A 27,341-nucleotide genomic window follows, 5' to 3' on the forward strand; every position below is an offset into this window, starting at 1 on the left:
TCCTGTTTGATGATTGTTATAGAAAATTATTGATATGAACGACAACACATATATGTATGCGAATATGTATATATATCATTATATATTATTACATTTTCATTGATCAGTATGTTTTACTATAGAAAATTATTGATATAAAAGACAACACATAAATGTATGCGAATACTACTATTCAAAATAATTATTGGAAATAGTGTAGAAAATCACATCTTGAAGATAATATTCACATATGCGGTATATGTGCTTAATGTTCAAACAAATGAAAAGCTATAAACAAGATAATCACAAATCACAGAAAAGTATGCGGTTTTTGAAAAGACAAGATTGTACAATATTCGATTCCATTAAATAGCTTTTCCATAGGTAAAAAAAAAATTGTATTCTTGTGAAGGAGAATATTTTCGAAATAATGCTAAAGTGAAATACTGTAATATTCATAACAGAATACATAATATTGAACCGGGATAAAGTTTAGTAAAACATGCAAGTACACAAGTGAAAAGCCAAATTCTGTAATATTCATAACAGAATACATAATATTGAACCGGGATAAAGTTTAGTAAAACATGCAATCGTCCTTAATAATTTAGTGAAACATATGAGAACTCACACTGGGGGAAAAACAACATTCTTATGAAGTGTGTGGGTATTCTTGTTCTCAAAAATATTCTTTAGTGAAACATGAAAATTCACACTGGTGAAAAAACACATTCTTGTGAAGTATGTGAATATTCTTGTTCTATACAATCAGATTTAGTGACACGTATGAGAACTCACACTGGGTTAACGCCACATTCTTGTAAAGTGTGTGGATATTCTTGTTCTGTAAAATCAGCATTAGTGACACATATGAGAACTCACACTGGGAAAAAGCCACATTCTTGTGAAGTGTGTGGATATTCCTGTTCTGTAAAATCTTCTTTAGTGAGACATATGAGAATTCACACTGGGAAAAACCCACATTCTTGTGAAGTGTGTGGATATTCCTGTTCTGTAAAATCTTCTTTAGTGAGACATATGAGAATTCACACTGGGAAAAACCCACATTCTTGTGAAGTGTGTGGATATTCCTGTTCTGTAAAATCTTCTTTAGTGAGACATATGAGAACTCACACTGGGAAAAAGCCACATTCTTGTGAAGTGTGTGGATATTCCTGTTCTGTAAAATCTTCTTTAGTGAGACATATGAGAATTCACACTGGAGAATACAATAGAGAAAAGCCACATTTTTGTGAAGTGTGTGGATATTCTTGTTCTAGAAAATCAGATTTAGTGACACATATGAGAACTCACACTGGCGAAAAACCACATTCTTGTGAAGTGTGTGGTTATGCTTGCTCTATAAAATCACATTTAGTGACACATATGAGAACTCACACTGGGGAAAAACCACATTTTTGTGAAGTGTGTGGGTATTCTTGTTCTCAAAAATATTCTTTAGTGAAACATATGAGAACTCACACTGGCGAAAAACCACATTCTTGTGAAGTTTGTGGGTATTCTTGTTCTGAAAAATCAAGATTAGTGAAACATATGAGAACTCACACTGGCGAAAAACCACATTCTTGTGAGGTTTGTGGGTATTCTTGTTCTGAGAAACCAAGTTTAGTGAAACATATGAGAACTCACACTGGCGACAAACCATATTCTTGTGAAGTGTGTGGATATGCTTGTTCTAGAAAATCATATTTAGTGATACATATGAGAACTCACACTGGGGAAAAACCACATTCTTGTGAAGTGTGTGGATATGCTTTTTCTAGAAAATCACATTTAGTGAGACATATGAGAACTCACACTGGGGAAAAACCACATTCTTGTGAAGTCTGTGCATATTCTTGCTTTAATAAATCAATGTTAGTTATGCATATGAGAGCTCACACTACAGGACCTTAAATGATCTAAAATCAACATGGTCTCTGAAAGAAATAAACATTATACCGATTGTGATAGGAGCAACTGGCTTAATAAAAAATAATCTTCAGAAATACTTAGAAGCAATCCCTGGAGGACTAAGCTGTAACGAAATAAAAATAGCAGCCATAAAGGGAGCAGCGTCTATTCTTAAAAGAGGCCTCGGATATAAGTTTAAATCAGCAGAGAATCAAGTGTTAGCTCAAGGAGGGAACCTCTTTGTCTCTTAAAATTTACTGAAGTAAAATCAAAAAACGGAAAATCCACATTCTTTTGAAGTGTGTGGATATTTTTGTTCTAAAAATCAGCATTAGTAACAAATATGAGAACTCACTGGAGAAAAAGCTACATTCTACTGATGTTTGTGAATATTCTTGTCCTGAAATATGCAAGTTAGTGAAACATATGAGAACTTACACTGACTAAAAGCCATATTCTTGTGAAGTATCTCATTTGAAGTGTATGACTATTTTAGTTATTCAAAATTCATATTTAGTGACACATATGAACACTTACCCTGGAGATATAATTGGCCAAACATTTAGGACACGATTGTCTTACAAATAAGACAGAATCTCTGCTACAAATACTTGGAATATTGCATGGAGTTTTTGATCGTGGTTCTTCTGCTCTTATCCAAAACAAAGGATTTTTTTAAAATATTTCCAGATAAGGCTTTATTTTTTGCGTATTCATTTTTTCTGACTTTTGTCTGAAAATGGAAGACCAGAAAAGATCACAAAAATTAAATTTAAAGGATTATAAATTCCAACTTTGATCGAGGATAATGGCGCAATGGATAAAGGCAGTAAAATTTTACGATTCCAAGTCAGCTTTGCCTGAAGATATCGGATGATTTCCTTAGCGAAGATTTGTCGGATGAAATCGAATGACATTTTGTTATATGCACATTTGTTGCCATTCAAGGTGAAATCTTTTTCGTAAATTTGTTGGAATATTGCATGGAGTTTTTCTGCTATGATTTAAAACAAAGGATTATTTTATATTTCGAGATAAGAATTTATATTTTGCGTAATCATTTTTTGCGGATATTTTTTCTTAAAATAGAAGACCCGAAAAAATCACAAAAATTACACTTAAAAGATTATAAATTCCAAGTTCTATAATTTCAGTGTGACTTTCAATTTTTGTTGATAATTCACCTAGTTCATTTGTAGAGTTGCATAGTTTGAAATGACTCGTGCACCAGACAAGTCAATCATCCCCAGTAAGGTCCCTTAGAAGGTCAGAGGAGTAGTAGGCCGAAACATGGTAAAAAATCTACTATGGAAAGCAGGAATTACTGCGGTTACAAAATTCATAATTAATATCCGGTCGCGCTTAATCACCTGAAAAAGGCCAGAGGATTATTTGGCCGAAACAAACCCTATGCACATGATAACAAAAGTCTGTAAAAAATAAAGAAATTATCAAACTTCATCGGAAATGATTCAAAAATATTATTTTTTTTCTTCGTTTAAATCTTTTTTTTTTCATTTGACTGACTTCACTGTTTTGTAGAATTCCTTCCTCTTATTTGAGTTGTTTATATAAAATATTCAGTTTATGTGAAATATTCAGTTTATGTAAAAAAAAAAACCAGTTTAAGTGAAATGTTTAGATTTGAAATTTTTTATATGAAAATTATTTGAATTATTTTGACTACTGTTTGAAATGTTGTCAATGCCCTCAAAATAGTGTGAGGGGAGGAGGAAAAATAGAACATAATACATTCTCATTTAAGGGGCAGGTAACTCTTTTGGGAGTTATGTCCCTTTGGTTGCAACATTACATTATTCTTATCTTGGATGTTTACATTAGTTCGACTAATCCAAATAATTATGAAATGTTCAGTCTTATAAAATAAACCTTTTTTTTCTCCATATATTTTATTTATTAATGAATTGGACACACATAAGATACATTTTTCTTAATAAATCGTAACAAGACATTGACAAATGTAATCTAAACCTGATAGGAAAAAAAGGCCAGATTGGATATTAGGTGGCAAAATACTCTTGATTTCTATATCACATAAAAGGAACGAAACTCTGTTATCACCGTTATGTTACTTTGCCAAGAATATATAAATAATGACATCGGTATTTCGGAAGTTTACAGTTTTAAATAAGCAGAACTTCTTTTTCAAAATTAGACAGGAAAACAACTTTTATTTTAAAAAAGAAGAATAAATACCTTATTTATTTTAAACAATATATATACAGAACTATTTTTTTTAATTTAAACTTTTTTAAAAGAGAAAAAATGTTTTATTTTTTTTAAACAAAACTGTTTAAAATTTTAAACAATATGAATAGAATTTTTATAATTCAAAAAAATATACAGCTTTTTTATTTTTTAAACTATATAAAAAGAATTGTTATCATTTTAACCGGTAGTACTTTTAGCAGATTTGCGGTTTAGTGGTACAAATAACATCTAATCACTAAAAGGAACTTGTTCGGTAGACACCGATAATATCGATTAATGTAAGCAGAAGTTTTTAGGGAAGGTAATTGTACCTTCCTAATAAAATATATTTAAAGAACACAACACAAAAGAACAACAAAAATCTATTTAACAATTTGAAATATTTATTTGTAGCAGGAACTGGCAGGTCGGACTAAAAAAAGTATGAGGGAACAGAAACTTTCCGAGGTCGTAGGTCAGTCAGTACTGTGTCGTCCTCAGCTAATACCAGTTGTCTCCAGTGCAAGATATCCAGAGAAGAGGTGTTGCTTGGCTGAAGATCCGGTCCTGACTGATTGACTTTTCCTCAAGACTTTTCAGAAGCAGATGAATCAATGCACCCTTCCTGTGGCCAAAAACCTCAGAGGAGAGCATTGATTCACCAGAGAAAATAGTTCTCTGTAACTGCTATAGACTACTGTTCTCATCTTGGATGTTGACTGTAATTTGACTAATCTAAATAATATTAATAAAAAAATCTGATTTTATATCTTCATTTATTCTGTATATTTTAATAAAATAAAGATACAAAGAATAGGTTTACTATAGAAATAAAAAAATAAAACAGAAAAGAGAAATGTAACTTGGCCTGAACTGTGTAAAGCTTCCATTTTATCTCCACTTTGATCTTCCGACTACTCTGTTGTATCAGTTAAGATAAAAATTAAATGTAATAAGTCCTCAGATGTACCTCTCCATCGTACAGTATATAGATACTCTATGGCTGACTGGGATAACATCCGTATATTTATATCAGATCTACCTCTGCGTTCTTTGTTTAAAAAGGGTGTGTCCTATATAGTATCAGACCTGATGGAATGGTTAATTGTAGGTATAGACCGTTTCATACCCTCGAAAAAACCGCAAAGAAAAACCTAATAGCCAGCCGTGGTTCTCTCCAGAATGTGCTGCTTCCATTGTGTACAGAAATCACCTTTTCCGTTGCTTCTAACGCAATAGATGTACTCAGACTAAAGCCGCTTTCAGGACTGCTAGCAACCACTGTAAAACAGTAATAAAGAACGCAAGAGAGTTGTATGCTCAGTCCGTCAAGTCCAAAGTAGCTGGGCAGCGACGTTGTATGGCCTTCACCGAGGTGCACGACTTATATGACCTTCACCTTCACCGAGGTGCACGACTTATATGACCTTTATCGAGGTGCGCGATTTGAAACAAAAAACAACTTTTAATCAACTGCTAACGCACGCATCACTGTAATGTCCAATGACAACGACAACCTTCTCACTCGACCTGCGTTTTATACCACTCTCTCAATCCCTCCTCTTGCGCATGCGCCCAGAGATTCCTGACAACCTCGAGACTTCCGCTTATAAAAACCGTAGTTTTGTTGTCGTGCATGTCTACACAAGACACAAACACGTGGGCGTTTGTTTTGTTGGTAAGTACTACACTCCTCCCTGATCTTAGTTCGCTGGCTTCTGTGAAGGGTGGTATTTACAATCTCGGATTCAGGTTCTGGTTCTGGTTCTGAGTGTGGTTCTGGCTTTGGTTCTGATCCTGCCTGATCAGACGAACTACAACTACCACTCTCTTGCTCGGTGACCTCACTTAGCAGCTCATCATCTGATGATTCATCGCTCTCTGTAGTTGTGAGATGTACTTCACTAGCTGGGCAAAGATCGCGCACATGGCGTGGGGTTCCATCAACAAGGACCGACTGCTGGCTAACCACTCCAGATATTCATCCTCGCTTGAACTAGGTGGTGCACCGGTTTACATGGGACTTACCCAAACTGGATCCCCTACATTGTATTTGCCATGACTCTCCTCGTCGATTGGCTGGACAGTGTCAATGCCCTTTATCCTAATACGGTATGTGTGTATGGCATTGGCCGGTGCTGTTGTTAGTGTCTTCCTATCCTTTGGTGTGATGTTATACCGATACATGGCCTCCGTAATAGTGCATTGCTTTCTGACAGCAATTCTCTTGATGCTGCGACGGCTCCTCTCAGCAATGCCATTCCCTGATGGCACATGAGCACATCGCAGTCGTAGTCGGACACCCCACTCATTCAACAACTGCCGAACTTGGTGGCTACAAAAAGCAGCATCGTTGTCCGCCAATATCTCTTCCGGCGCACCTCGCTCAGAAAAGATAGATGACAGTTGGCGGACAACATTCGCTGAGTCCTGCCTGGTCATTTGCAGCCACACCGCAAAACTAGTGGGTATACAGTCGATAAGGGTTAGAAAGGGCTTACCACTGTAATGGGTAATATCCATCGCTACTCGTTGCCACACATGCTCAACCTCCAATCGCCCCTTCTGCCATTGCTCAGGTGCAGGATCAATAGACTGGCATACCTCACAGTGCTTGATGATCTGCCTGACATCTTCCCTTTTTACTGCCGGGTCCACACGCCTCGAAAAATACAGAGTTCTTTTAATACCTGGATGTCCACTCTGCACATGAATTCTTTGTATTTGGCATGAGCTAATCGCGCCAACTGCGCAAGATCGAGCAGCGAACTCCACACCTGTCTTCACAGCTTCATACCATTTGTGAGGCAAACGGGTTAGTTGGTCTGTACGATTACAGTGTGATTCCACGAGTGTTACACTCACTGACAGGTCATATTCCGATACAAGACTCTTCAGGGTGTTTAGCCTCCACTGGATTAACATCTCACTGGCTGTCTTAGTGCAGACTCTCGTTCGTCCCGAAAGTGTGTCGGACACCCAGTGGTAGACGCAGAGATAATCCGTGTACAACTGCAACTTCTTTGACTGCCATTGCAGTGCCAGATTTAAACCCTTCACAACAGCATCCAGTTCCGCCAGGTTGATGTGTTGAGCATCACTCACAGGTTGCAGCCAGCACACGTCTTCAATTACGTTTCCACGTTGCTTCAATAACACTCCCAATGCCAAAGAACTTGCGTCAACCCACACATTCACAGTGTACCCATCAACACACCATTCTCCACGGGCAGTTCCTCCTTGTCAACTCTCTCTAGGGTTTCCGTCGTCATCAGAGTTAGAAGAGCATCATCAGATACATCATCCCAACCTGTAGTTACTAAACTTGCCCTTTGTTTGATGGTGCTCACAGCTGCTGGGAGCCAGCCACATGCTGGTAAGTGACCAATAAGTTTCCCACACAAGGAAAAAATAGTCCACCGCGTAATAACATCAGGGATGTTTGGAATCTCACTGCCACACCTCCATCGTAAGGTACCGTCTTTCCTGCAGACGTCCAATCCTAATACTCGTGCTCCATCCCTCATACGTTCGGAATCCTTGCACTCCAACCCAAATTGAGCTAACTTTTCTCTGACGTGCGACGCAGATTGTATATCTTCATTGACGTACACATCGTCAATATAGGCCGATGTTGCGTCCTCAGTGGTCTTTTCCTGGGACAACACTGCATTTACAATGGTCTTCATGATTTGCGGTGCCACATTCAGTCCAAAGCCAAGTCGAGTAAGGCAGTATCTCTGACCCCGGAACCCCACTGTCTGGAATGGCCACAATGTCTCATCCACTCGCACCTGCAAATAAGCCTTCCGCAAGTCTATTATCGACACATTCGAGCCCTTCTGGTACCATTCTCTCAGCTTGCTGGCGCACACGTCAGCATCGGCAGTGTACGTCTCAATGTATCTATTGAGTTCACGATAGTCCAGCACCGGACGAACTTTTGATTTGTTATGCTGGACTACCGCCATTAAGGGAATCAGACCATTGGGTGGTCCCAGCTTGTTAGGGTAGGGAATCAGCCATCAATCCTGGATCCATGCCTCAAGTTGCTTCTCGTAATCATTACGGGCCTCATCGGGTATCGAGTACTCTGCAATGCTATTCTTGAGTTCGGTTGGCGCCCTTCCTTCTGTCCACTTCCACGATGCAGTCCATGCTTTTTGGTGAGGGGCGTAGTCCACCTTAAAATCAGGCCGATCAATGTGAACTGCAGTGCAGCACACACTGGGGTTTCCAAAAACCGCACAGTCCCATTTCTTCCGATAACAACTCCCCCCAGTGGCTTAATAGCATCATATCCCAACAGTACATCGAATCCCAGCAAATCCCCTCGCATCACTAGCACATTAATGTCTGCGGCCTCACCAGAGTCTGTGTGGACTTTAACAGTTCCGGCTCCACAGCAAGCTCGCGTATTGCCACCTATTGTGGTTACTTTGATGTTCTGCTTTGTCCAGTTTCGATACAACTTGGCATTCATGATGGTGTGTGAGCATCCGGAGTCGAGAAGAGCTGAACAAGGCACTTGGTCCACGTACACATTTATTGTCGGTTGTGCCTCAATTAAATCTTGTCCGGGGAACAAGGCAGCGCTGATGTCCTGCTCCCTGATGCATTTCCCGCACAATTTTCGGATAAATGTCCATAACTACCACATTGGAAACAGCGCGGGCGCCCCCGCCCCTTGATAATACAACTTCTTGCAAAATGGCCTCGTTGGCCGCAGCAGAAACATCTCCCATTGGTCGTGGCTCTCAAACTGCGACTCTTTTCAGTATTAGTCTTGGCTGCCTGCGCCATCATTACAACTGGTTCCCTCAGATCCTCCTCATCTCTGATAATGGCTCGAGCGCGTTCCAACAAATGTTCCATGGGCGTTACAGATACGCTGGTGGAAGCCCTCAATAGTTGCTTAACATGGGTGGGAAGGCCGGCCACAGATGCATACGCCAGTGTCTGCTCTGACACTCCATTGCCAAATAGAACTGCAAGTTTCTTCAGCTCCGCGAAGAAGACGTCCACGGTTTCTCCTGGCATGAGGTTCCTAGAGGCAAATGTTTTGTAGGCCGTGCAGGGATCCATGGCAAATGGCTTGTATAAAGAATTTTTTATAGAGGTAACATCAGCCTTCTCCACGGCACTAAGTTGCTGATACACACTCAGGGTACCTCCAGCCAATCTCAGGGGAATCACGGTATGCACCCCCTTTACTTCACAGAGGTTGCAGGTCAGCTCAACCCTTTCGACCCAGTCGACAACAGAAGTGGATCCATCGAATTCGGGTATCAGTTTTAAATCAAACTTTGCCCCAGCCATAGTTGTCCAGGAAAAGAGACAAAACGAAATCGCCAAAATAGCTTATGGCCTTCACCTTCACCGAGGTGCACAACTTATGTGACCTTCACCTTCCCCGAGGTGCACGAATTGACACACACACACACAAACAAAAAAAACTTCTTAATCGACTGCTAACGCAGGTGTCACTGTAACGTCCAATGACAACAACATTCTCACTCGACCTTCCTTTTATACCACTCTCTAAATCCCTCCTCTTGCGCATGCGCTAGGAGATTCCTGACAACCTCGAGACTTCCACTTATAAAAACCCAAGTTTTGTTGTCGCGCATGCTTACACAAGGCACAAACATGTAGGTGTTTGTTTTGTTGGTAAGTACTACAACGATACGGGAGATAACTCCATGTAAAGCGTCGACACTCCCTCCCCATCTTTAATAACTAGCTTTACTTCCTAAAAATCGAACCTTTGGCTCGGTATCATAGCAAATTGTTTTTCGCTGTAAAATAAAAACTACTTGATGAAATTAAGTGATTTTGTTTTTCGGGGAACTTCATTCCATAGCAGATACGTACAATTTAAACTTTTTTCGATATTTCAATTATGTCTTGACTAAACTGTACACGTACCGAAACATTATAAATGCATGAGTAAAATTTTATATCATCATACGAAGATAATGAAAATGCGAGATTAAAATTGTGTTTACATTAAAATAAACGTAATATTTTTTAAAAAGTTTTATCGTAAAAAAAATTAAAATCCGAGACTAAACGTGTGTTTATATTAAAATAAACTAGTAATATTTTAAAACATTTTTCATCTTACGAAAATAATGAAAAGTCAAGCAAAAATTGTGTTTACATTAAAATAAACAAGAAATATATATATATATTTTTAATTTATCGTAGAAAAATAATAAAAATGCAAATGTAAAATTGTTTTCAAATATATTGATGAACACTGTATGATTTTCGAACCGATTACACGTGTAAAAATGCGTAAAACCACTAGAAACTTTTCGAGAGGGGTAGAAAAGTAAGTTATCTTGCCTTTGGTAACATTTATTTGTTATATATTTGTTTGTTTTTTCTTTTCTTTTTATCATTTTTCGAATCTATGTGTAAGTAGCACAAACTGACATGCCGTAGAAATATTTAATAATTTTCAAGTCCTTTTTCACTTTTCATATTGTACGAGCTTCATTAAGTTCAGTGTAATTTAAAAATTAAAAAAAAAAAAAAAAAAAAAAAATGACATCCGAGAGTAAAAAATAAAGAGAAAAAAATTGGAGAGCGATACTATAACATTGTAAATAAAAAGTGAGCACCCTTTTCAAGTGTCGAAAAAATGACTTAATTTTTTTTTTCATCCAAGAAAATTCACTGAAAAAATTGCCAAAAAAAAAAAAAAAATAAATAAATAAAAATAAATAAATAAAATACAGAAAAAATAGAGAGGACTGAACGCGCGTTCAGATCCGCCAAATCTTCAGTTTATGTGAAATATTCAGTTTTTGCAATTTTTGATATGAAAATGATTTGAATTATTGGGACTACTATTTGAAATGTTGTAAATGCCCCGGCTCGCAGAGATGACAAATTGCGAAAAAAATAAAAATAAAATAAAAATAATAAAATAACACAGTTGAAGGAGCAGGTAACTCTTTGGGGAGTTATGTTCCTTTGATTGCAACAGTTCGAATAATCATAAAAATAATGAAATGTTCAGTTTTAAAACATAAACGTGATTTTTTTTTTTAATCTTTATTAATTCATATTTTTTTGTTATCTTCATGTATTTTATTTATTCATAAGTTGATACACAAGAAAGGAATTCACTCAAGAATTCCAAACATTGTGAACATGATAGGGGAACAAATCGGCACACTTAACTAATGACAAACATTTTTTCACGAGGAACAAAATAATGATTACACCGAGTTTAGTGGCCTTAAATTCTTTGTTCTTTAGCAGTTGATTTTCTCTGTAAATAATTTCACGTTTAAATCGTGTTTTTCATCTTTTAATTTTGATTCTTTAATATTTTCATATATTTTATTTCTTAATGAAGTGGACACACAAAACAAAAATTGTATCAATTTACTAAAGAAATCTTAAGAAATGAAACAAGTTTTTGTTTTGAACACAAAAGAAAAAATACGAATTCAGCCTGAATTTTTTTATTCGTATTAAATTCCTGCAATGAAAGGTAAGTTTCCTTTTTTTTCGTTTTTCTTTTGACATTTACAAATTATCATTCAATACTTTTACCAATAATCTTCACTATTAAATCAAGTTTATTTTTTATTGCAATTGAATAAGTAAAAAAATAAAACAAAAACAAAAAAAACATTGTTTCTGCCATGCTTTATAACAGACGTGAATAAAAAGCATGAATTTAGGATTTTTAAAAAAACATCCCTTTGAAATATATTATTCAGTCTCACATTTAAATTTTTGTTAAAAAAAAATACCTATTTTAGTGATAAAAAAAAGTGATTTATGAAAAATTATTACGTTTACCATAAACACAATAATTGAATTCAAAGTTTACCATAAACACAATAATTGAATTCAAAGTTTACCATAAACAAAATAATTGAATTCAAAGTTTACCATAAACACAATAATTGAATTCAAAGTTTACCATAAACACAATAATTGAATTCAAAGTTTACCATAAACACAATAATTGAATTCAAAGTTTACCTAAAAAAATAATTGAATTCAAAGTTTACCATAAACAAAATAATTGAATTCAAAGTTGGTCGAATTTTTAGACAACTGAGCACAAAAAAAAAAATTGTTGTTGATATTTTATCGTTTTAACATTTTTATTTATTTTTTTTTTTTTGTTGCTAAAGAATTTCGTTTGCTGCTTGAATGAGAATCACTTCATAAAAAAAATCCATAATCCTTTTCTTTTTCGCTTGCATGGGAAAAATATATATAGCATATATTCTTTCTTTGTTCAAAAAGAAAATTAAAAAGATTGCGGACATTGCACAAAAGCTGTTGTAGAAAGTATTGGATTTTTACAATCTTACTATTCTTGTCAGCGACAATTTTTTTTTTTTTACATAGGCATCACCACATTATCCAGGCCAAGAGGCAGCTCAAGGATAAGGGTTAAAGAGTGTACAGTAGAAATTGGACAATATAGTAATCATTAGTAATGAAAATTTGGTAAAATTATTAACTTATATGGAACGGCTCATCAAGAACTTATTTACGTTAGATTTGAAGACAACCATATTGTAGTCAGCCGGAAAGCAGGAAAACGGAAGACAATTCCACAGGCGTGTAGTTCTAAGAAAGAAGCTTTGTTCATGGAATCTATGTTTAGGTTTAGGCACAGATAAAGAGTGGGGGGAATTATTGATAGTGTTTACAGGTAGACGAGTGTTTCTTGTGAAAGTTTGGCGTGGAGGGACCATAGATTGAAGCTCAGTCGAACACTTTCCATGAAAATAACGATACATCAGAGACAAACTCGCAACATCTCTTCTGTGAGAAAGAGGTTGCAAGAAAGAGAAAAGGACATCTCCTACGAGGCTACGAAGTCTATTTTGAACTCTATCAAGGAAGAACAAGTCCTTTCTAGCAGCTCCTGCCCAGATGTGGCAACAGTATTCCATCCTTGGACGTACCTGGCTCTTATATAGATAGAGAATAGCATCAGCAGTGAGATATCTACCGGATCGATAGAAAGATCCCACCATTTTTCCAGCGGCCTTTGCAACAGATTTGATGTACGTGTTCCATTTAAGATCAGGAGTAATGTCAAGCCAAGAAGCTTGTCAAAACTTGAGGCCTCCTGAAGACGAGAGCCATTCATTTCAATTGATGCCAGATGTGGATCAGAATGTTGATGATGTAAAGAGAGAAGCTTGGTTTTAGATGCGTTAAAAGTAACCAGCCACTCCTTACCCCATTGTACTTTGTGCTCAAGATCAGAGGAGAGAGAATTGGAGAGAACTTGGTCGTTTACTGTCTTTGATGTGCTACCATAAATGGTAGTGTCGTCAGCATAAGTGTCTACAAATGATGTAAGGATGTGATTTGGAAGATCATTAATGTAGATCAGGAAAAGAGTTGGGCCCAGGATGGACCCCTGAGGGACACCGGCATTAATACTGTGAGCTTCTGATTTTTGCCCCTCAACTACTATTATGAACCTATCAGAAAGAAATGATTTAATAATTGAGAAGACATTTCCAGCAGTACCATAGCTAAAGATCTTATGAAGTAAACCTTTATGCCATACCCTATCAAAGGCCTTAGATATGTCAAGAGCAATTGCCCTAGAAAGGTTGCCTCCATCGAGAGATTTGCTAATCCTATGAGATATAACTGTAAGCACATCTCTGTAGAGCAGAACGGAAACCATTTGTTCACAGCAGATCCAAATACACCTGTAAACAGTTGAATAACAACAACAAAACCAAACAAACAAATCAACTTATTAAAGATAAATCTTCGGGTGGTCTTCCAGTGCATTTTCATCATCACTTAATTTTTAAAATATGTATATACATAAAAGGAGCACACATTTATTGGCCAGCAGTAATTAGCAGAAACTTTACACATAAAACATATTGGTAATTTACCCATTACAAAATTTAAAAAAATATATTTTGTGCTATTTTTTTTTCAACAATCATTTAAAAAATCTTGACACTGCAAGAGCCTGCTGACCTGATCTAATCCTGGCTGTGCTATTAAAAAAGTGCTCGGCCAAAGTAGCTCCAGTTCTCTCCAAACTTAATGAATCTTGCTTTCCTGCCTACTGGAAAACTGCTTCTGTTTAGTTTTCAAGAATTCTGGCGAAAGAACTGCCCCATTAGCCCCTTCCCACTTTTCGCCAAATATCTGAGTCCATAATTAACCAAGCTCTAGTCCATCACCTTACAGATGCTAAACTTCTGACCGACCAACAATTTAGGCAAGCCCGTTCCACAGCAGACATCCTAACTGTAATCTCTGAGCGTTTATACCATTCACTTGACAAAGCAAGGGAGGGTAGAGCGGTAGCTCTAGATATATCTAAGGCTTTTGACATGGTATGGCAGAAAGGTCTTCTAAGGAAAACCAGATCATACGGTATCACTGGAAGAATACATAACATAATAAAATCCTTCTAAGATAAGAGAAAAATCCAGGTTGTCCTCGATAATCTTAGATTTAAACAATATGATATAAATGCAGGAGTGCCCCAGGGGTCTATCCTTGGACCTCTAATTTTCCTAATATTCACAAATTACCTCCCTGAAAAAATTGTCTGTGAGATGAGTATATATGCTGATGACACCACGCTCTGTAACAGACACAACAGGAAAACAAATGAACACATATCTAAAGAAATGGCAGAAACACTAGAGGATGACCTCCAATCTGCTGTGGAATGGGGACAAAATTGATGGTCACATTCAATGCTGCCAAGACTAAACTTGTTTCCTTCAATAACTACAAGAAACCTTCTCTGCCATCAATAGCAATGGCCAAAGACTCTTTATCTGAAAGTACATCTTTTAAAATCCTCGGCCTAATGTTCACAGAAAACATGAGTTGGAACAATTACATTGAGAGCATTGCCAGGACCGCTGTGAAAAAAGTAGGTTCTCTCTACTGTGCTAAAGAGCTATTAATGATCGAAAGTATCCTGTACCTCTATAAGGCCACGATTCGCCCATGTATGGAGTATTGTTGTCATATTTGGGCTGGTGCATCTGCTACTAGTCTCTCACTCCTAGACAAGGTTCAAAAGAGATCCATCAACCTAATAGGTCCTGAACTGTCATTTAAGTTTCAGTCTCTGTCCCATCGACAAAATTTAGCATCCCTCTGTCTGTTCTACAAGTACTTTAACGGTGAATGCTCCAAAGAACTACAAGTACTTGTACCCCCTCAACGTAAATACCCCAACAAACCCGACAAGCAGCTAACTGGTACCCCTTCACAGTTGAGATCCCTAGATGTAAGAGAGCCTTCTACTGCAGTAGTTTCTTCCCCAGAACCGCTAGGCTTTGGAATTCCCTTCTGGGTTCCTGCTTCCCCAACTGAACTGACATGCAAAAGTTCAAGTGTAATGTGAACCGACATCTTGCTGCCCAAATAGTACCCCTGTAGCTTATAATAGCCCTCTGCATCAAACTGGCAATGTAATAAAAAAATGAAAAAAAAAAACAGCCTTAAAAATATCCGCAGAGAAAGCATTAAAAATAGAAACACATTTAAGATGTTAGACTGGAAGATTTCTTTCTCATATAGATTTAACGTAAATGATCCCTCATTTAATGGCCAGTTAGCAGTAAAAAAAAAGGTAAGTGTTCGCAGATTCCAATTCCTAGAGAATGGTGATAGGATATGTGGCGTTCATATCGTTTTTTTATTGTTACACTTTTTTGGGTTTGATTAGAGCCCACCTGTTGTTAACTCTTCTATACTTTGACCTAACAAAAGATACCGTAAAAATATAGTTAAAAAGCCAAATCTACATTTAACACTAAATATAGTTGGGCATAACAAAACTTTGCAAAAAGTGTTAATAAGACATATATTTAAAAAAGTGTCAGTGAGACATAGTTTGAATGTGTTTCTGTGAGAATTTTCGTTTATGAGCGATTATTTCGACTCCAAAATTACCGTTTTGTGTCAATCATTTTTTCTTGTACTAGAGTCTTAGCATTTTCCTTAGATGTTTGTAAACTCAATTTGTTATAGCGTGTGGTATAATCAGTAAATGTTTCTATCTTTGAGAATGTTTTATCAGAGAAGTATTTTCTGAATATTAGGAATAATAAAAGTGCAAGGGTTGACGCATTACTTTTGAGTTTTTTATCCTTGAATATATATATATAGAAGAGTATATATATATATATATATATATATATATATATATATATATATATATATATATATATAATGAAAATTACAATTGAATTTACTAAAATGATCAAAGATGGTAAAATTAAAGTAAATTATGAATATTAAAGAATTAATATTTATAAAATTATCTCAGCCAGACATAAAAGCTCGATAAAACCAAATAGGAAATAGAGCTTTTCTTTACCATATTCCCTCTGCTTAACTCATTTCGTTTTCAAGTAAGATCTTTGACTTACGTGTTGTTTCATCAAATACTTCTGCATGAAAAATCCGATCCCGTATTTTGCTAATTCCTACCCTCTGATGAGAAGGAGAGTATTTCTTCGAAACTCCGCGGATTAAGGACTATCCATTTATCTAGTGTTTCCTTTTCAGATTAAATATGTTTTTAACTCATTTCAAAGTGTTTTTAACATATTTTATTAACTGTTGGCTCATATATATATATATATATATATATATATATATATATATCTTGGAACATATATATATATATATATATATATATATCTCTTGGAACACATATATATATATATATATATAAGGTAGGATACGTGTGGATTTCACTGTAGAAAAAACTGGCAAAAACCGTGAAAAACATGAACCTACTTATCAGGAGTTAAAGGATTGGGGAAACTGTTCAGTGTTTGAGTAGACGAATCATTAAATCTGTGCCAAATTACTTCCAGTCCGTTGCTCTATGTTTGGTCTTTGGTGTAATGTCTGCATTTTCCCTAGTTGTTAAGCATGTGTTGCATCACAAAACGTAATGCACTTTATGAAATCCCCTCATTTCTTGAAAAGCCAGATCTACATTTCACACTATTTCCTTCGTATATCATTCTCTACAGTGTTATTTTATGTTTTTGTTATTTCTCAGACATATTTTAACCATTTTTACTTCATTTATTTAAAAAAAAGATTCCTGACTAAACTTTTGCCATGCTAAATTGATAGTATAACGATTCATCAATTTGTATATTTGATATCTGTAAAATCATATCGTTAAATAAGTAGATAAGTTCTGTCCATTGGAACAACCTTTCACGTTTTTTCTTGTCAAATTAGCCAACTGCATTACAAACGGATTTCCTCTCTATTCTACACTATTTTCTCGTATGTATATATCATTCTCTACAGTTTTATTTTATGTTTTTGTTATTTCTCAGACATATTTCTACCATTTTTACTTCACTTCTTTTTTAAAACAATTTCCTGACTAAACTTTTGATATGATAACGATTCATCAATTTGTACATTTGATATCTGTAAAATGATATCGTTAAATAAGTAGATAAGTTCTGTCCATTGCAACAACCTTTCACGTGTTTTTTCTTGTCAAATTAGCCAACTGCATTACAAACGGATTTCCTCTTACGATAGAGGGTAGAACTTAAGTAGTATACTTAATATGTACAATTCATACTAAACTAAACTAATCGTCTATACTGGATCCTCATCAGATTACAACTTACAGTATCCTTGCATTGTTAATTTCTAACATCTGATATTACTAAAACATTTTCTGAATAGATACAAAATATTTTCCCGATGAGCTCAACATCCAGTGATCGTACATCCTTATTTAATTCGTTATCTCACTTTGAATTTTACCTTAAATTTTCATTCTATCCCTATACAAAGATGAACACCTTCTAATACTCTATTCAACTACTATTAAAAAATTAGACAGATGCAGTTACAAGATCAGAGACTCCCTTGATGTGCTTTGTGCCTGACCTAGTTTATGGACTTGAACAAGAAACCATCACACTATGTACCTGCAATTTCTCTCAAAACTGTAAAAATATCCTTGCTAGTATGCTATGTATATCCTATAATGCTAGTATGCTATGTATATCCTATAGATACTTTTCCTCCAAGACGACTGCCTTTGTCTGTTTTGCATGACAAACATTTTCTTTTTTTAAATCTACCCTAAACTCTATACCCTAACGTGTAATTATACTGTACTGTTATTTAAATCCTCTCTCCTTATCAGTAACTGCTTTATCTCCCAAGTTGGTATTAAATCTAATCCATTGCACGCAACTTAGAGGCGTCTTTGCTCTCAACCCTTAACCTTAGTAGACTTACTTTTCATAAGATTTCTAATGCATACTTTAGATTATAGTCTTATCCAATAGATAAGCTTTAAAGTAAATAATTACTAGCCATAGTCTTATACATAGATCTATAATGAACAGCAACCCTTAATATCTTTCCTTTTGATAGGAGATTGTATTGCAATAATTAATGCATAAACTGAACTTATACTCATTGTAATACAAACTTCCGGATTTCTAAAGAAATGTGAAGCCATATTCCTTCGTTAGAAATCTGAAGACAACAACAAACTCAATGTTTTAAATTCTATATATATATTCGTATATACTAAAAACATGCCATTTATCAATCCATCTATACGTAATTATACTTACAGAATACACCATAACTTATATCATTCAGATGTACCTGTACTGAACTGTACTACAAATCAAATGTGGTTTCTTGTATCTTTATTGAGGATATATCTTATCTTTCAGTCATATTAAATACTCAGGTTGGGCACCAAATTTTAATTCCTTATACTATATTTAACCATGCATTAACTCCTCTCTCAAACCAATCAGCAGGAGATCTAAGCATTAGTGGTGTCTGGAATTCAGGAAAAGGCTGTGTAGATATATTTTCCGCTCGCCAGGTACAAAAGCAACGTATTGAGCAACTAGTGTCTTTTGCTTCCACTCCATAAATTTTTATTTATCCCCTCTCCCATTAACAAGCATATGAAAAAGCATAGTAATGGCCTTTTTAATCATTTCGAGGAGTGTAATTTTTCAGTAGATATTAAACTAAATAACCAATTAATACTAATGACCAATGCGGGGTCGCAGAAATACCTGCATTAAAACCCAGGCGCGGAGAAAACTCTCTTGGTTTTGATGGACCCATAGATCTTCCCAGGTCATCCGTCTTAGAGAAAAAAAACTCTGAAGCGAAACCTAGAGGGGAAACGCCTCTTCAGTCCTGGATGACAACGTTCCTAGAGCTGGGGACTCAAACATATTAAAGGTTGGCAAACCTAAACTGCGTAAGGAGGAGATAGAGATAGCATACTCTTATTCTATAGCTAAGCTGCTAAGTAAATACTAGCCATAGTCTTATACATAGATTTAAAGTGATCTATAATGAACAGCAACCTTAATATATTTCATTTTGATTGCAATAATTTATGAATAAACTGAACTTATACTCATTGTAATACAAACTTCAGGTTTTTCAAAGAAATGTGAAGCCATATTCAATGTCTAAAATTCCATATATTCGTATATACTAAAAACATGCCACTTATCCATCCATCTATACTTAATTATACTTACAGAATACACCATAACTTATATCGTTCAGATGTACCTGTAGAAAACTGTTATACAGGGTACTGAGATTTGGGAAAATCGATGTGATCGGTTTTCGGCCAGAAATTTGGCTGTTAAGGGGTCAAAGTTCAACGATTTACCTTTGAGAACTCTACCAAACTCCTCCGACAATTTTGGGTCTAAACACTTGAAGTTTTAGATATAGGTTCCTTGGACATGTATCTAACATAATAACTTGATTTGAGCCCAAAACAATAAATGTTAAGGGGTCATAATACTTGTCAAAGTTTAAAAAATTGATCGTTTTTTTTTTGCTCAGCATACACCTCCAAACACCCGAGCAACGCCGGCATCCAAGCTAGTATTTTATAAAAAAAAAGATTCGATCGAACAGAAGTGCAATTTTTTTTTAATCACCAAAACATCCTTTTGACACACTATAATGAACAGCAACCCTTTAAAGCCTTTCCTTTTCATAGGAGATAGTTTTGCAATAATTAATCCATAAACTGAACCGATGCTCATTGTAATACAAACTTCCGGATTTTAAAAGAAAAGTGAAGGCATCTTCCTTTGTTAGAAGTCTGAAGACAACAAACAAACTCAATGTTTAAAATTCCATATATTAAAAACATGTCACTTATCTATCAATCAATGCTTAATTTTATATAATTTTCACCGTAAACAAGACACAGTGCCACTTTGAAGTAGGGGCTACTATCGGGCACATAATTTGCAGGAGCATTATGAAAGGAGATGAGCAGAAAGATGTGTGTTCACATTACGCTTGAACTTCTGCGTATCAGTACAGTTTTCTCTCTCTCTCGGTAAAAATTCACATGCACACCCCATTAAGTCTCTTCTTGTGAGATATTTTATTAATTAATTTATTTTTTCGATGATCAATGATTAACTCCAGCAAAAAATTTAATGTGAGTGTGTATCAATGTTTCTTCTTTTCCACCAATATAGGAATGATAAAAAGTACTTTATATAATTTTCTCTAGAATGTATTATAGTATAAAGAACATTTGTATCGACTGCTTCTTTGGAAATGGCAGGAATTATTCGGTTCTTCCTAGTCTCTTATGTTTTTGCGTTTATCAAGAGATTGTGAGTTCAATCAAATAATGCTGACAACATTAAACACAATTTTAATACATTCATATAAATAACAAAACTATTGACTTTTACTTTTTTTATTTACAGGTGTTCGTGCTTGAACACATTTATTGGATGTTTCATGAATGATTTTATTAAAACATTTTTATATGGAAAAGTATTCCTTTATGTGAAAGACAACAAAATTGAAAAAATTTATTTTACTGGACATTGCCATTTAATAAATCCTCTGAAATGGTATTGAAAATCCCTCTCATCTCGAAGGTCATATAATTTTTGGAGCAATATGTGTCTAATGTTGAAACGCATCAAAAGGTAGGATGAGATTGAATCGCAAATTATAGAAAAATATGTGGCTTTTAGAAAAACAATGTTTAAAACAGTATGAGAAACCATAGCATTAAAAACATCTCTCGATAAAACTTGAAAGCCTACTCGAGAGAACTTGAATGCTTTCTAGATAGAACTTGAATGCCTACTAGTAAAAGTTCAAGATAGAATTTGAATGCCTACAAGTAGAAGCATGATGCTGGATACCCCACGAGACTAGATAAATTCTTGTCCTAAAATCCATTAAGACAGACTAAAATTAAACAAATATGAAAACATATGAATATGGTTTATTGTGGAGAGGAAAATTATGTTCCCAATTTCTTGACGAACCCAGTGTTTTAGAAATAAAGAATTGTAATGGAACATTCGAATATCTATGTGTCCCATATAGAGTTCAAGATTTCGACAGAAGTAAAATAAAACAAAAAAGGGTAAAACCGCATGTTTTACAAGTATGTGGATATTCTAATTTTTGTTAATTAAATTTAGTGATCAATACGAGAACTCGCACCGTTGAAAAGCCACATTCTTGTGAAGTGTGAGTATTCTTGTTCTCAGTTTCTTTACTTCGTGTTTGAGAGATAAATAACTTCAATGTTACACTCAAATATCGTTGTATCTCATATAGAGTTCAAATTTAGCTCCAGGTAGTGGGGCCCTTGGTGTCTGAGAACTTCGACCGAAATAAAATAAAATGGAAAACAGAAAAAAGTCACATTCTTGTCGTGTGTGTGGATATTCTTTTTCTCAAAAATCACATTTACTGACACATATGAGAACTCACACTGGGGAGAAAAGAGAAAAGCCATATTCTTGTGAAGTTTGTGGATATGCCTTTGCTAAGAGGTTACCTTTAGTGACACATATGCGAACTCATACAGGGGAAAAACCATATTCTTGTAATGTGTGTTCATGTTCTTTTTCTCAAAAATCACTTTTAGTGAGACATATGAGAACTCACACTGGGGAAAAGCCACATTCTTGTGAAGTGTGTGGACATTCTTTTTCTATGAAATCACATTTACTGAGACATATCAGAACACACACGGAGGTAAAACCACATTCCTGTGAAGTGTGTGGATACAATTCTTCTGATAAATCGAATTTTGTGAGACATATGAGAAGACACACAAGTGAAAAGCCATATTCTTGTGTAGTGTGTGGAGAGTCTTTTTCCATGAAATTAACTTTAGTGATACATATGAGAACTCATACTGGGGAAAAACCATATTCGTGTAATGTGTGTTCGCGTTCTTTTTCTCAAAAATCACATTTAACGACACATGTAAGAACTCACACTGGGGAAAAACCACATTCTTGTGAAATTTGTGGATATTCTTGTTCTGAAAAATCCAAGTTAGTGAGACATATAATAACTCACACTGGAGAAGGGCCAAATTCTTGTGAAGTGTGTGGATATTCTTGTTATCAAAAATCAGCATTAGTGATACATATGAGAACTCACACTGGGGAAAAGCCACATTCTTGTAAAGTGTGTGGACATTCTTTTTCTATGAAATCACATTTACTGAGACATATCAGAACACACACGGAGGTAAAACCACATTCCTGTGAAGTGTGTGGATACAATTCTTCTGATAAATCGAATTTTGTGAGACATATGAGAAGACACACAAGTGAAAAGCCATATTCTTGTGTAGTGTGTGGAGAGTCTTTTTCCATGAAATTAACTTTAGTGATACATATGAGAACTCATACTGGGGAAAAACCATATTCGTGTAATGTGTGTTCGCGTTCTTTTTCTCAAAAATCACATTTAACGACACATGTAAGAACTCACACTGGGGAAAAACCACATTCTTGTGAAATTTGTGGATATTCTTGTTCTGAAAAATCCAAGTTAGTGAGACATATAATAACTCACACTGGAGAAGGGCCAAATTCTTGTGAAGTGTGTGGATATTCTTGTTATCAAAAATCAGCATTAGTGATACATATGAGAACTCACACTGGGGAAAAGCCACATTCTTGTAAAGTTTGTGGATAATCTTTTTCTCAAAAATCAACATTATTGACACACATGAGAACTCACACTGGAGAAAAGCCACATTCTTGTGAAGTGTGTGGATACTCATTTTCAAAAACATCAAATCTATGGAAACATATGCGAACACACACTGGGAAAAATAATAGCACGAAGCTAGGTACTCCAGTAGACTAGATAAATTCTTGTCCTGGAATCCAGTAAGACTAAGAGACAAAATTGAAGACATACTACAATGTATGATAATGGTTAATGTGAGAAGAAAACTATGTTCTCAATTTCTTTGTTAACTAAGTGTTTGAGAGATAAAAATGTTTAATGGAAAAGTGTTTTGAGGCATAAAGAACTTAAATGGAACATTCGAATATCTATGTATCTCATATAGACTTCAAGTGTTAGCCCCAGGCTGTGAGTCCCTTGATTTCTGAGAAATTCAACTGAAATAAAATAAAACAATAAAAGCGAAAAGCCATATTCTTGTAACTTGAACTCACACTGGAAAATTGAAGTAAATTAAAACAAACCACATTCTCGTGAAGTGTATGGATACTCTTTTTTCAATAAATCAAATTTAATGACACCCATACGAACTCACATTGGAGAGAACTTGAATGACTACTGGAGAGAACTTGAATGCCTACTGGAGAGAACTTGAATGCCTACTAGACACTGTTCTCGAGTGTCTAAGGTTTCTCTGTTTCAGAACAATCGGGCATGAGGATACTTTTTCCATAGAAGTAAGCTCTAACCAAATATTTAAAATCACTATGGCTGACTCACATTAGCTTTTACAAGGAATGGTGCACCTTCTCCAAGTAACAGCACGAAGATGGATACTCCACCAGACTAGATAAATTCTTGGCCTGGGATCCTGTAAGACCAAGAGACCAAAATGAAAGATATACCCCAACGTATAAAAATGGTTAATTGAGGAGAGGAAAATTATGTTTTCAATTTCTTTACTAACTCGGTGTTTGAGGGATAAAAAAATTAAATGGAACATTCGAACATCTATGTATCTCCGTAAAATAAAACAAAAAAGCGAAAATCGAAAAATGAAAGCTTGCAAATAAAAGCGAACTGACCAAAACAATAGAGATTAAAGGGCGACCCAAATTAAACAAGATATAACCTGGAAAGGAATTCAAAGAGTTACTACAAAGCATAAACGTCGGACTTGCTTAAATAACACGGCTATATTTCACCTTAACTGACATAACTCATGCTAACTTTGGTGCAGCATGGTATATGCAAAGTAAGCTAACCCCAAAACTCACTGAAAGACAAAAAGGGGAAATGAGGAGGAAGAGAGTAAAAACTGTAACACCAAAGTGGAAGATCAAGCTTCAAAGAAAAATAGATATTTTCAGAAAAGAAGCCTCCCAAAAAATTTCTTATATTGTGAACCAAACGAAATCCCCACATTTCCTAAAACAATAAACAGAATGAAGATAAAGTATAACATTGAAGATCATCAGCTTTTAGAAAAGAAAGCAGAATATGAAACTTTAATTAAACAGATCTGGATAAAGACAAGAAAATTAGAGCTAAACAAGTGAATTGGCAGTTCGCTCAAAACCCCTAATTAATATACCAAAATCTAACGAGAACCAGAGTTTACCACAGTTCAAACACCATTAAGCAAAGAAGGCGGAGAATTGAAAAAGATTGAAAATGTAAATAAGGGTTATTGCGTGTACAGTAATCAATGGGATAGTATTGTAGTAATCATTAGTATGGAAGATTTGATAGTGTCTTATTTAAGGGATTGGTTTGTCAGGAATTTGTATATGTTGGACTTGAAGACATGCAAGTTGTAGCCAGGTGGTAAACAGAAAAACAGAAGAGAGTTCCACAGTCGTGCACTTCTAAGAAAGAAGCTCTGTTCATGGAATCTACGTTTGGATTTAGGCACAGATAAACAGTGGGGAAAATTAATGACACTATTTTCAGCTAGACGGGTGTTTTTCGTGAAAGATTGGCGAAGGGGGACCAGTGATTGGCGCTCAGACGAGCAGTTGCAATGGAAATAACGATAAAATAAAAACAGGCTCGCAACGTCTCTTCTGTGTGAGAGAGAGGCTGCAGGGAAGAGAAAAGGGTCCCCAACTAAGCCATTAAGTCTATTTTTTACTTTGTCAAGGCAGGATAGGCTGCTTTTAGCAGCTCCTGCCCAGATGTGGCAGCAGTACTTCATCCTTGGACGTACTTGGCTTTATACAGATAAAGAATTGCATAAGTAGTGAGATATCTTCTAGAGTGGTAGAAGGATCCCACCATTTTCCCAGCGTTCTTGGCAACAGAGTTGATGTGCGTGTTCCGTTTCAGATCAAGAGTAAAGTAAGTCTATTTTTTACTTTGTCAAGGCAGGATAGGCTGCTGTTTCCAGCTCCAGCCCAGATGTGGCAGCAGTACTTCATCCTTGGACGTACCTGAGTTGATGTGCGTGTTAAATTTCAGATCAGGAGTAAAGGTCAAACCCAGAAGCTTGTCAAAACATAGGGCTTCCCCAAGACGAGAGCCATCCATTTCAATTGTTGCCAGATGATGATGTAAAGATAGAAGCTTGGTTTTGGATGCATTAAATAAGTATGTGTTTTGGGAGATCATTGATGTAGATCAGGAAGAGGTTAGGCCCAGGACTCCAGCATTAATACTGTGAGTATCTGATTTCTGCCCATCAACCAGTACTCTTATGAACCCATCGGAAAGAAATGATTTAATAATTGAGAAAACATTTCAAGTGATACTATAGCTGGAAATCTTGTGAAATAAGCCCTTATGTCATACCTTATTAAGGCTTCGATATGTCAAGAGCAATTGCCCTGGAAAGGAAGCCTTTGTCAAGAGATTCACTCATCCTATAAGATATAACCGTTAGCACATCTGCTGTAGATCTTACGGAGCAGAACCCATATTTCATGTCACTAAGAAGGTTGTTTCTGTTGAGGTGGTTGACTACTTTATTTAATATGGATTCCAACAAATTGCTCATGATATACAGGAGACTTATTGGTCTGTACTAAGAGGAAGATGAGTTATCACCTGAATTCTTAAATCCAGGGCATACTGATGAGGTTTTCCAGAGTGTTGGAAAGCACTTCTCCTTAAGGCAACGCTTAAACAGTTTTGTAAGTATGGGGGCAAGTTCTGGTTGGAGCTTTTTCAGCACTATAATTTGAATGCCGTCAGGGAAAGTTGTTTTACTGGAATCAAGGTTCTTGATTAGCTTAGCGATCTGACGCATAGATATTTGTATGTTGCATAGTGTGCTGTCTGTTATAGGAAGATATCCTGGGAGGTGATGCCCTTCGTCACATAGGGTAGAATAAGCTACAAATTCTTGATAAATAGTCTGGCCTTGTCTGATGCTGACGAATTGACCTCAGGTTCATTGATGATGGTTGGGATAGAACGCACGCTTCTATTTAGGATTCTGTTTGCTATTTGCCAAAACTAGTGGGAACCAAGCCGCTGCTCAGATAGATATAACAGACTGAGCATATATATATCTTGCATTTTTTATTACTCTTTTATAGTGATTGGTGGCAGTCCTGAAATCAGCTGCTGTCTCAGTGCATCTATTATGTTGGTAGCTATGGAAAAACTGATTTCTGTGCGCGATGGAAGCAGCACATTTTGGGGGAGAACCATGGCTGGCTGTTAAGTTTTTGTTGAAATTTTGTAGATGGTATGGATCGATCTATGCCTACAATTAACCATTCGGTCAGGTTTTATACTATAGAGGACACATTATTTTAAACGTGGAATGCAGAGGTAGATCAGATATGAATGTACGGAAGCTATCTCAGTCAGCCATAGAGTATCGATATACAGTATGGTGGAGAGGTACGTCTGAGGACTTATTACATTTGATTTAAATTTATGTCGAAAAATAAAGTGGTAGAGAAGGACTCTGAATATCTTGGAATGACTTGAAAACAAAGTAAACTATGACGAAAGAAATATGCTGTGGTAGGGGTAATTGTCCTAATGAAACCCTTTTGAAATTATGTAGAATCTTTGCAAGTGTATCAAAACTATTGTAGATAAACTATATTATATGTAGTGTGTTTTTGCCTTTTTAACTAATATTTGTTATCCACATAATAAAATATTAAATAAAAAATTTTATTATGAAATCTTGTTGTCTTGTTTATATTTTTAGTTATTGTTTCATCTGTTAGAGAAATTTTGTTAAAGACAAG

At 35.6% G+C, this 27,341-nt stretch overlaps 1 protein-coding gene across 1 annotated transcript; it reads left to right on the top strand.

Annotated features, from left to right (window-relative positions):
* LOC145270339 (uncharacterized) lies at window positions 1–27,255 on the top strand. The gene is made up of 2 exons (XM_080125987.1): window positions 1–1,893; window positions 21,823–27,255. Exons 1-2 carry the CDS (start codon window positions 682–684, stop codon window positions 23,134–23,136), a joined length of 2,526 nt encoding a protein of 841 aa, XP_079982113.1. The 5' UTR covers window positions 1–681; the 3' UTR covers window positions 23,137–27,255.
* The last annotated feature ends 86 nt before the right edge of the window (window positions 27,256–27,341 follow it).

The sequence above is a fragment of the Euprymna scolopes genome, chromosome 46 (assembly GCF_053919585.1).
Source record: "Euprymna scolopes isolate OS-2025 chromosome 46, ASM5391958v1, whole genome shotgun sequence".
Taxonomy (NCBI): Eukaryota; Metazoa; Mollusca; class Cephalopoda; order Sepiida; family Sepiolidae; genus Euprymna; species Euprymna scolopes.

What these genes read in the sequence shown, in the direction of transcription:
- LOC145270339 (XM_080125987.1), top strand. Translation starts at nt 682, where the DNA reads ATGAAAATTCACACTGGTGAAAAAACACATTCTTGTGAAGTATGTGAA. An exon ending in GAGCTCACACTACAGGACCT is followed by an intron (nt 1,894 to 21,822) that starts TAAATGATCTAA and finishes AAATAAAATAAA; the next exon opens with ATGGAAAACAGAAAAAAGTC.